At 45.7% G+C, this 11,046-nt stretch overlaps 2 protein-coding genes across 3 annotated transcripts in view; both read right to left on the bottom strand.

Annotated features, from left to right (window-relative positions):
• LOC138974108 (uncharacterized) overlaps positions 1 to 11,046 on the bottom strand; it is a 116,665-nt gene that overhangs the window by 13,319 nt on the left and 92,300 nt on the right. The window contains exon 8 of one of the 2 annotated variants that reach the window (XM_070346803.1): positions 5,337 to 5,557. The exons of the other annotated variant lie outside the window; for it this stretch is intronic. Within the exon in view, the coding sequence (XP_070202904.1) occupies positions 5,489 to 5,557 (69 nt within the window). The 3' untranslated portion in view covers positions 5,337 to 5,488. Of the gene's footprint in view, positions 1 to 5,336; positions 5,558 to 11,046 lie in introns of those variants that run through there. 2 annotated transcript variants of the gene reach the window in all.
• LOC138974099 (neuroblast differentiation-associated protein AHNAK-like) overlaps positions 7,831 to 11,046 on the bottom strand; it is a 6,181-nt gene continuing 2,965 nt past the window's right edge. Inside the window, exon 4 of the mRNA XM_070346785.1 lies at positions 7,831 to 11,046. This exon is cut by the window's right edge and continues 574 nt beyond it. Within this exon, the coding sequence (XP_070202886.1) occupies positions 7,994 to 11,046 (3,053 nt within the window). The 3' untranslated portion in view covers positions 7,831 to 7,993.

Here is an 11,046-nt window from a genome sequence, read left to right as displayed (position 1 = left end):
GCTTCATCCGTGTTTTTTAGCTCCGTGTGAGCTTTGTGGTAATGCTGGAAAGCTTTGGAGCTCGTAGGGCTCCATCCTTGGCTCCTCTTCTCATCACCGTCACTCTCGTGACACAACACAAAATGGTCGTACAGTTCCCCGACTTTTCCCAGCAGGCTCAGCTCAACCTCTGCCGCTAACAACAGCGCCAGCTGACGGTAGACGTACGCTTTCTGCTGCCGAGAGGAGTCTCTACTGCTATCGGTATCTTCATGGTGGGAGAAATCTGTGATATCGCTCTGGTCAGAAAGACGGTTGGATTTCTCTCCAGCTGTTTGCGCCACATCTGTGTCTGGAGATACTAGTTTTGCTCGCAACAAAGCATTTAATAACGATTTATTTTCTTTCCCAACATTTCCTGTATCATCATAGCTAGAAAATAGTAAAAGAGATTGTGAACTGCTTTGGTTAAAACTGACAGAACCTTGCTCAGAAAGACGTGATTGTTTAAGCCTTGATTGTTCTGAATCGACAGAAGGAACTGGCTGTGACAGGTTGGTTACCAAGTTACCAACGGTACTGTTCATGTTTGTAAGAAGTGTAAGGTTTGGCACTTTAGTCGCAGATGGAACAGAGCTGTCCCCAGTGCTGTCAGCAAGCGGTAAATCAGGTTCTTTTATCACCGACTGCTGCGGGGAATGTTTGACCGGCGACAGGTTGAAGTGTAACGGCTGTTTGAGTTGCACAGCCCAGCAGAGGGTGGCATGGGTGTCATGGTTACACGGCGGCTCCCTGCGAGGGTGGCGTGAGGTGTAGGGCGGGGCTCCTTGCACCAAGGCGGGTAGAGCCGACAAAACTGACGCCACCACCATCAGAGTGTACCGTTCACCGCGCCCTGCTGCCATCGCTCTGCTAGCGGTTGGAGCCTGGAAAAACAACAACAAATGTGCAGTTCACATGAGAAATTTGTAGACAGATGAATTCTCTTCTTCTTCGTTCATGAGCTGAAACTCCCACTTTCACTCATGTTTTTGCACAAGTGGGGTTTTACGTGTATGAGTATGACCGTTTTTACCCCGCCATTTACTGATTTAGGCAACCATACGCTGGTTTTAAGGGGAAGCATGCTAGGCATTTTCGTGTTTCTATAACCTACCGAACTCTGACATGCATTACACCATCTTTTCTGTGTGCTTGCGTGTACACACAAAGGGGGATAAAGCCTTGCAGGTCTGCACATAAGTTGGCATGGGAGATCGGAAAAATCTCCACCCTTAACCCACCAGGCAGTAGCGGCCGGGATTTGAACTCACGAACTTCCGATTAGGAGGCCGATGTCTTATCCACTAGGCCACTACGCCCTTCAGGACAGATGAATGAAAGTGAAAGAAAGAAAAAGAAAACATGCAAGCAAGAGAATTTACAGACACACACAGTGTTAAGGCCACAAAAAAAAAATTGTCTGTTTCTGGTAACATGGCTAAAAAAAATAGGGTCGGTAGGTCGTTTTTTTTTTTTTTTTTACCCCAAATGTAGACCAATAAAACTAACTTTAAAAATCGCACAAAGAGACTGGATTCACTATACATAGAGACAAGACACTCAACACATTTACAAATCGTCAGCGGACTTTCGTTTTCACACGTTTTTGTTGTTCATTTTCTCATCCTGTCCTTTACCACCAAAAAAAATAAAAACATTTTGAGTTTGGAAAAAAAAAGTTTAGGGTCGGCGCCGAAATTTAGGGTCGGTCGGGTGACCAGAAACAGACAATTTTTTTTTTGGCCTAAAGCAAAAATCCACGAGCACAACATACAACAACAAAAAGGACACAAGTTACAGAAACAGATTTTACAAACTCATACCAAAACAAACTTTACAAACTCTAGATTATATTGCAAGCCCCATAACTGACTACTGTGTATCATAACACAGCAAAGCTAAATCATTGGATACGAGTTTTGTTCTCTCCCTTGTGTTCCGTGTCCGGCAAACACCAACGGCATTGATTTTCATTGTTGATTAAGCCAAAAAAAAAATAGGTCTGTTTACGGTAACCCGACCGACCCTAGTTTTTTCGCGCGACCCTAGACTTTTTTTTGGCATTTGGGGAAAAAAAAAAATCTTGTTTTTTGGGCAAAATAACGTAAAAATATGGTTTTTTGGAAAAAAAAAAAAATCCCGACCTACCGACCCTATTTTTTTGGCCTATGTTACCGTAAACAGACCTATTTTTTTTTTGGCCTTACAATGAAGAAAGAAAGGATAATACGCATCCATATAAATGATAATAGCCTTAATTGTGTGAGCTTTGTCGTCGCAGGTACTGAATGAATCTCAAAATGTACTGAATGAATCTCAAAATATATGTGCGCTCTTCTGTCAGTATGTTATAACTGCCATTTCCACAGGGCTATGTGGAGTACATGCGTATGCCAAGATGATTCATGCGTAACGAAACAAAGGGCATTTTAAAGCGAAAATACTTGCTCTTTTACAGCCAGCCCCCGCCCAAATCAGAGATTACATGCAGTTAACTCGCAAGTAGTATTATTGTTATAAATACACAACTGTAATAAACCGTCGAAAAGCTACCAGCTGCACGACCATGATCAATACACGACCTGCATGATTTACCTCAAGCAAAAGACACACTTTGATTCTTATCAGACAGCTCTTTATCTCAGTCAGTCAATGTTTTCAGGAAGAACGGGATTGCTCTCGAAACCAGATTCACGTGGACCTTACCCCACTACATCGTTCCAAGCATACAAGAAGCACTGCTTTCTCCGCCAATCTCTCGTGAGCGTTGAGAGAAGATCGATGTCAAAGTCATGTCGACCGATCTGTCAATAAAACAAGACGACCAAACGGTGCACACACACCACTCTGAATACGACACTGAGCTTCTTTCACTCAAGCTGTCGCACAGGGGAAGTAAGGCTGAATGGTGTTTTTTTCCTTGACACAGGAGTAGTTTCCCTTCGCACGGTGCTCGGTCTCCCTCTCTCTCTCTCTCTCTCTCTCTCTCTCTCCCTTTAGCAGTCCAAATGATGTCAGTCTGTGTGGTTGTGTATACGGTTTTGTGCATGGATATGCCGTGCGGTTGTTTGTTTGTGTGTGTGTGTGTGTGTGTGTGTGTGTGTGTGTGTGTGTGTGTGTGTGTGTGTCACTGTGTCACGTTCAGTGAATCATATAAACAGTTCCTTCGTGGTGGACTGGGCGTTAAGCAAACAAACAAACAAACAAACAAACAAATATAAACAGTTAAGCTATATTTTGTTCTCGTATTGTTTGGAATGAAGTGTGGGAGAAAGACGAACGCCGCGTATGAAAGAAAGAGTATTAACTTCTGACTGTCTAGAACTATTTTGAGTATTTCATTCCTGCAGTGTGTCTATCATTGGGGTTGTGCGCGTGCGTGTAGTATTTTTGTCACGTGTGTGGTGTCAGTGTCACGTGTTTGTGTGTGTGTGTGTGTGTGTGTGTTGTGTGTCACGTGTGTGTGTGTGTGTGTGTGTTGTGTGTCACAGTGTGTGTGCGGTGTGTGTGTGTGTCGGTTACAGTAGTGTGCGCACCGTGTGTGCGTGTGTCGATGTGCATTTGCTTGTGACTATATTTGAACGTGTTTGTGAGTTCATTTATGAATGTAGTATGCTAGATAGAGAGAGCAATAAACGTCAGTCGGTTAATCGGTTAATTACCACACACACACGCACACACACACTGACAAACACAGACACACACACACACTCTCTCTCACTAACACACACACAGACAGACACACACACACACCCCACACTGACACAGTCTCTCTCTCACACACACACACACTGACACACTCTCACACACACACACACACACACACACACTACACACTGACACACACGACACACAAACACACACACACACACACACACACACACACACACACACACACACACACACACACACACACACACACACCTTTCTATATGCAATAAGTACTTTATCAGGTCATTTGACACAATCGTTCGATTTCTGCAAACAACTGCAATACCGATGATAGTGTGTCCAACGTCATCAGACGAATGCCGAATATAATTATGTCGTCATCAGCAATGACGTCTCTGACGTGTGTAGACGTCTTGTTCCTTCAGCGTTTTATTTCACTCTCCGCAGTCACTGTGATGGCGTACATCTGAAATGCATTTAACAGACGAATGGTTACAAGTTCGGTAAGCCGCTTACTTCCACATCTGTCTCTCTGTGTCTCTGTGTCTCTCTCTCTCTGTGTCTCTCTCTCTCTCTCTCTCTCTCTCTCTCTCTCTCTCTCTCTCTCTCTCTCTCTTAAGTTAACTCGATTCCCAGTCTATGTTAACTCGATTCCCTGTCTACGTTAAAACTGACAAAATGACTAATGTAAAATGAACAGAAACAAGATAAAAGAAGAAAGAAAAGAAAGGCTGGATCACTCACGTAAAAGTGAACAACAACAAAAGGCTCGGTCACTTACTCGGGGTCATTGTTGTTGACGCCAGTCAGATCCGGTACAAGGAACTGGCGAGCAAAGGCCTGCAACCCAGTACGCCTGCTGCTGAACGTTTTGAGTGGCTTCCCTTGCACCAGGAGGTCGTTGCGACGTCGGCCATTACAGTCACCGCACAGACCGCTGAGAGAGGAGGCGTACAGGGTTCCAGGGGCGATAACTCTGGCCACCTTCTCACCGGTGAACTCCACCCTCACACCACACTTGGTTGTCACGACGACGAAGTCTTCTGACTCGGTGACGTCATAGTTTGCGGTGTTGGCGGGAACTGCTGTAGCTTTGCCGTTAATCTGGAAAATAGCACGGTTATATCGTTGTAAAGTCGAACACACTTATTAAAACCTCGCTTATAAGAAACATCGCTTACAAGGAAGGACGTTTTATAATGTCTCTGTTAAATGTGTTATTTCTTCCACTTAGAGTTCTATAATTCATCAGTGTAATTAAATACATCTAGCTTGTGTGGCCATTTTAAAACATCAGTATAGGTTTGGATTAGTCGAGGAACTAAAGAAGCCAGACCAGGAGGCTAAAGTGGTCCAACATAGTACACTGATGACACGACTTTGTGACCACACGCACATCCACACACACACACACACAAACACACACACACGCAACCACATACACCCCCCACACACACACACACACAACCACACACACACACACACCCACACACACACACACACACACCCCACACACAACCACACACCCACACACACACCCACCCCCCACACACACACCCCCTCCCCCCACAACCCCTCCCTCACACATACACCACCATCCCCACCCCAACCCCACTTACATAAACATCCCTGCCCTGGTCCAAGCGGATGACGTCACCAGCGACAGTGACGTCAAGGAAGCGGGTGAAGGCCCTGTTCTTGTAGCGTGATGTGGGGTCCCTCTGGTTCTTGACATGGACGCTGAAGGCACAGCCCGGGGCGGCAGAGGCGGCCATCAGGTAGCTGCACTCCGCCCTCAGGTTATAACGCGCCCCGTCGAACGTTGTGTAGTGAGGGTCGCCTCTTGCTTCACACTGACACACGTCTGTGGTTGAAAACATACAATATACGTTAGTTTGTATTTTTGACCAAAATATGACATTTGACATAGATCGAGACAGACAGTGTTCCTCCGCGGTCCATGTGAACAATAACTGTCGAGATCTGTGTAAAATGTCCTATTTTGGTAAAAATATGCACATAACATTTATGTATCGATCGATTCTGGTTAGAATCCCTTTTAGTTTTTATGATTGAACGCACACAAACATGCACTATTTTGTTATTCGCGGCTGGCCGCCTAAATACGAAGTTTTGTCGGCCTCTGATGTCACATGGCTCAAAGAAGGGAAATCCAGTGTTCAATCGATACGTTGCAATATAGATACTATGTATTGATTGAACATTAGATTTTTCTTCTTTGAGCCACGTGACGTCAGAGTCCAACAAAAACTCATTTGTAGGCGGATAGCCGAGACTACAAAATAGTGCATGTTTGTGTGCTTTCAATCTTAAAAAGTAAAAGGAAAAAGAACTCAAATCGATCGATACATAAATGTTATTGGTACTTTTCACCAAAATATGACCTTTTACGCGGATCGAGACAGTCAGTGTTCCTCCAAAATCGCGCCAGCGTATAAGGAAATGCGATGTAATGCAATACAATAGAATGGAATCAACAAAGATCACAGTGCAATGAAACGTATAGCAATACTCTACAACGCAACGGATACAATACAATACAATACAATACAATACAATACAATACAATACAATACAATACAATACAATACAATACAATACAATACTTTGGGGAGACACAGAAATGTTTCTAATTGCTCGGCACACATAATAAGTAAGACAGTGGAACAGATAACACTTAATACTTTACATTAAAATAACAAAATAGAAAAGATAAAAGTTAGCTGTAGTATGTAAGCTTGTGAGTCCTGACGTTATTATCCATGGCGCCGTGTACATAGCTAATAAAAAATATTATTACTAATCTATTTATAATTTCATCTGCTGAAACCATCTTAATATTTTCTTGTAGGTTATGTTCTAATACTGTTATATATAGAGCTAGTGTATTTGACCACTCTGCAGTTATGTTCTAATACTGTTATATAGAGCTAGTGTAATTGACCACTCTGCAGTTATGTTCTAATACTGTTATATAGAGCTAGTGTAATTGACCACTCTGCAGTTATGTTCTAATACTGTTATATAGAGCTAGTGTAATTGACCACTCTGCAGTTATGTTCTAATACTGTTATATAGAGCTAGTGTAATTGACCACTCTGCAGTTATGTTCTAATACTGTTATATAGAGCTAGTGTGTTGACCACTCTCTGCAGTTATGTTCTAATACTGTTATATAGAGCTAGTGTATTTGACCACTCTGCAGTTATGTTCTAATACTGTTATATATAGAGCTAGTGTAATTGACCACTCTGCAGTTATGTTCTAATACTGTTATATAGAGCTAGTGTATTGACCACTCTCTGCAGTTATGTTCTAATACTGTTATATAGAGCTAGTGTATTGACCACTCTGCAGTTATGTTCTAATACTGTTATATATAGAGCTAGTGTATTGACCAATCTCTGCAGCGCTACTAGCTTTGCTCCTTACTACCCTCGAGTTTAAAGAATGATCGTATCTTATCTTTTGTTTGCGTCAGGCTATACAATAAAAAGGTTTTGTTTTTGTTTTGTGCTTTTGCGGTGCTATCGTGCATTCCTGCCTTCAGTATAAGTGTTCACAAACAAAAAATCCATTTTATTTACATTTTGAGGAACCTTACCTTTTGTCTTGGATTTTTGTTGCTTCTCTTTCTCCTTGACTTGAACATCGACAGGCTCTAGTTCCTGGATTGGTTCTGGTACGGGCTCTGGCTTCTGGACTGGTTCTGGTTCTGGTACAGGTTCTGGCTCTTGAACGGGTTCTGGTTCTGGTACAGGTTTTTGCTTCTGTACTGGTTTTGGTTCTGCAACAGGCTCTTGCTCCTGGACTGGTTCTGGTTTCTGAACTGGCTTCGGTTTTTGTACTGGTTCTGGTTCTGCAACAGGCTCTGGCTCCTGGACTGGTTCTTGTTCTGGCACAGGCTCTGGCTCTTGCACTGGTTCTGGTTCTGGCACTGGCTTTGGTTCCTGAACTTGTTCTGGTTGGGGCACAGGCTCTGGCTCCTGAACTGGTTCTGGTTGGGGCACAGGCTTTTTCTCCTGAACTGGTTCTTGTTCTGGCACAGGCTCTGGCTCCTGAACTGGTTCTGGTTGGGGCACAGGCTTTGGCTCTTGAACTGGTTCTGGTTCTGGCATAGGCTCTGGCTCCTGAACTGGTTCTGGTTGGGGCACAGGCTCTGGCTCCTGAACTGGTTCTGGTTCTGGCACAGGCTCTGGCTCCTGAACTGGTTCTGGTTGGGGCACAGGCTCTGGCTCCTGAACTGGTTCTGGTTCTGGCACAGGCTCTGGCTCCTGTACTAGTTCTGGTTCTGCAACAGGCTCTTGTTCCTGGACTGGTGTAGGCTCTGGTTTCTGAACTGGCTTTGGTTTCTGAACTGTTTCGGGTTCTGGTACAGCTTCTGTCTCCTGTGCTGGTTCGGTTCTGTAACAGGCTCTGGTTCCAGTAGTGGTTCTGGTTGAGGCATAGGCTCTGGCTCCTGAACTGTTTCTGGTTTTGGCACAGGCTCTAGCTCCTGAACCGGTTCTGCTTTCTCATCTGGTTTTGGTTCCTCAACTTGTTCTGGTTCTGGCACTGGCTCTTTTTTCTGGACTGGTTCTTGTTCTGGGACAGGCCGTGAGGCAGGCTCTGGCTCCTTAACTGTTTCTTGCTCAGGCTCTGGAACTGGTTCTGGTTCCTGGACTGGTTCTGGTTCTGGTACAGGCTCTGGCTCCTTGGCTGGTTCTGGTTCCTTCACTGGTTCTGGTGCAGGTTGTGGGACAGGTTTTGGTTCTTGGACTGGTTGTTCCGGTTCTTTAGCCAGCTCAGGCGTTGTTTTGACAGCTGGCGGAAGCTGGATGTCTAGCTGCGGGAAGCGAGTTTTGATGCTAACCACCAAGTCATCCACGTCAATGTCAGGATACTCGGACTTTATGTTCTTCACGAACTGAGGAATCCTGGCTTTGGGCAGCTTGAGCGCGATGGACATAAAGAGACTGAGCAGGTCCAGGTCGGGGAAGTGCAGGGAAATGTCCCACAGGAACGGATTCAGCTCAGCTTTAGGCAGCTTCAGAGAAACATCCAGAAGCAGATCAGGCAGACTCAGGTCGGGAAACTTGAACGTCAGGTCCTCCAAAAAGGAAGGCAGCTCCACTTCAGGCATCTGAACAGACAGCGAATCCACTATGCTGGGAATATCAAGGTCGGGGAGCTTCAGGGACAGATCGAGCAGAATTTGCGGCAGGTTGGGAACGGGGAACTCTGAAGCAAAAGACAGGAAATAACTGGGGAAATCAAGGTCAGGGAACTTCACGGCTATATCAGCAAGAAAGTCTGGCACCTCTGTCCACGGCAGCTGGAATGCAATGCTAGACAGGAGACCAGGGAAGTCAATGTCTGGGAAGCTGGTCGACAGATCTGCGAACAGTTTGGGAAGCGACAAAGGAGGCAGCTGTAGCCCAAAGTTCAGCAAGAAATTTGGAAGGTCAAAGTCTGGAAATTTTCCAGAAACATCGACGAGGAAAGATGGAAGCTCTGACTTTGGCAGTTTCAACGAAATAGATGTGAGGAAATATGAGAGGCTGAAGTCGGGAAATTTCAAAGTCAAATCAAGGAGAAACCGAGGGAGGTCTGGTACCGGGAAACGTAGGGCCAAAGACATTAGGAAGTCTGGTAAGTCGAAATCTGGAAATTTCTTAGAAATGTCAGCAATGAACGAAGGCCGTTCGACCTCTGGCAGCCCGAGCGTTACAGACCCCAGTAGGTCAGGCAGGTCAAGGTCAGGGAAGGTCAGAGAAAGGTCAAACAGAAATTGGGGCAGGTCAGCTGTTGGCAGCTTCGGCGCGAAAGTGGCGAGAAAGTCAGACAGGTCAAAGTCAGGAAACTGCATGGAGATGTCATAGAGGAACGACGGAAGCTCTGCTCTTGGGACGTTCAATGACACTGAGGTCAGGATACTGGGGAAGTCAAGGTCAGGCAGCTTCAGAGATAAATAGAATAGAATGTCAGGAAGGTCAGGAAGAGGCAGCCTGAGTTCCAGGTTCAGCAGAAAATCAGGAAAATTGATGTCCGGAAACTGGAACTTGACAGCAGACAGAAAATCGGGCAAGTCTGCACGGGGAAGCTCCAGTGCGATGGACGCCAGAAGGTCCGGCAGATCCAAGTCCGGCAGATCCAAGTCCGGCTGCTTCACAGACAGATCCGCAAGCAACTTTGGCAGCCTTCGCAAAGGGAACCTCAAAGCGAAAGACAGCAGGAAATCTGGGAAATTGATTTCAGGAAATTTCGCAGACACATCAGCGAAAAAGGAAGGAAGATCTGCCTTGGGAAGTTTCATCGCGATTGAGGTCAGTAGATCGGGAAAGTCAAGGTCGGGGAGTTTCAGGGTCAGATCAAGCAGAAACTGGGGGAGGTCCGCTACCGGAAAACGCAGTATTAGCGACAACAGAAAGTCTGGTAAATCAAAATCTGGAAACTTCTGAGAGATTTCAGCTATGAAGGAAGGTCTGTCAACCTCTGGCAGTCCCAGAGAAATGGAAAGAAGGAGATCAGACAGGTCAAGGTCGGGGAAGGTTAGAGAAAGGTCAAACAAGAACTGAGGAAGTTCTGCTGAAGGTAGCTTTAGTGCGAAAGTTCCCAGAAAACCAGGAAGGTCAAAATCGGGAAACTGGATTGAGATGTCAGAAAGGAACGAGGGAAGGTCAATTCGGGGGATGTTCAAGGACAGTGAGGTCAGCAGACTCGGAAAGTCAAAGTCTGGCAGGCCCAAAGACAGCTGGAACAGTATTTTTGGAAGTTTGGACAGGGGAAGCTTCAAAGCTAGATTCAGCACAACACTTTGGAAATCTAGGTCCGGAAACTTGAGCCTGAGAGCAGCGAGGAACTCTGGCAAATCTGCTTTGGGCAGCTCTAGGGCGATGGATACTAGGAGGACGGGAAGATTGAGGTCAGGAAGCTTCAGCGACAAATCCAGCAACAGTTGCGGCAGTTCTGCTGACGGGAACTTCAAAACCAGCGACAGCAGGAAATCCGGAAAATTGACCGTGGGAAACTTGGCAGAAACACCAGCGAGAAAAGAAGGAAGGTTCACACGGGGAAGTTTGAGAGAGATTGACAACAGCAGGTTAGGCAGATTCAGATCTGGGAATTTTGCTGATAGACTCAGAAGGAAGTCTGGGATGGATGCAGGCTTCAGAGAAAGCGCGAGATCCAGGATGAAATCGGGCAGGGAGAAGTCTGGGAGAGAGATGGAGGCGAGGAACTCGGGCAGGTCGGGCAAGGGAAGCTTGGCTGCCAGGCGCAAGAGAAAAGCCCTCAGGTCGACATCGGGCAAGCTGGCTCCGATCTTGGTGATGAATCCACCCAGCGAGGCAC

Source organism: Littorina saxatilis, linkage group LG8 (assembly GCF_037325665.1).
Source record: "Littorina saxatilis isolate snail1 linkage group LG8, US_GU_Lsax_2.0, whole genome shotgun sequence".
Classification (NCBI taxonomy): Eukaryota; Metazoa; Mollusca; class Gastropoda; order Littorinimorpha; family Littorinidae; genus Littorina; species Littorina saxatilis.
The sequence above is the reverse complement of the archived record's forward strand: the minus strand, read 5'-3'. Positions and strand labels throughout refer to the sequence as shown.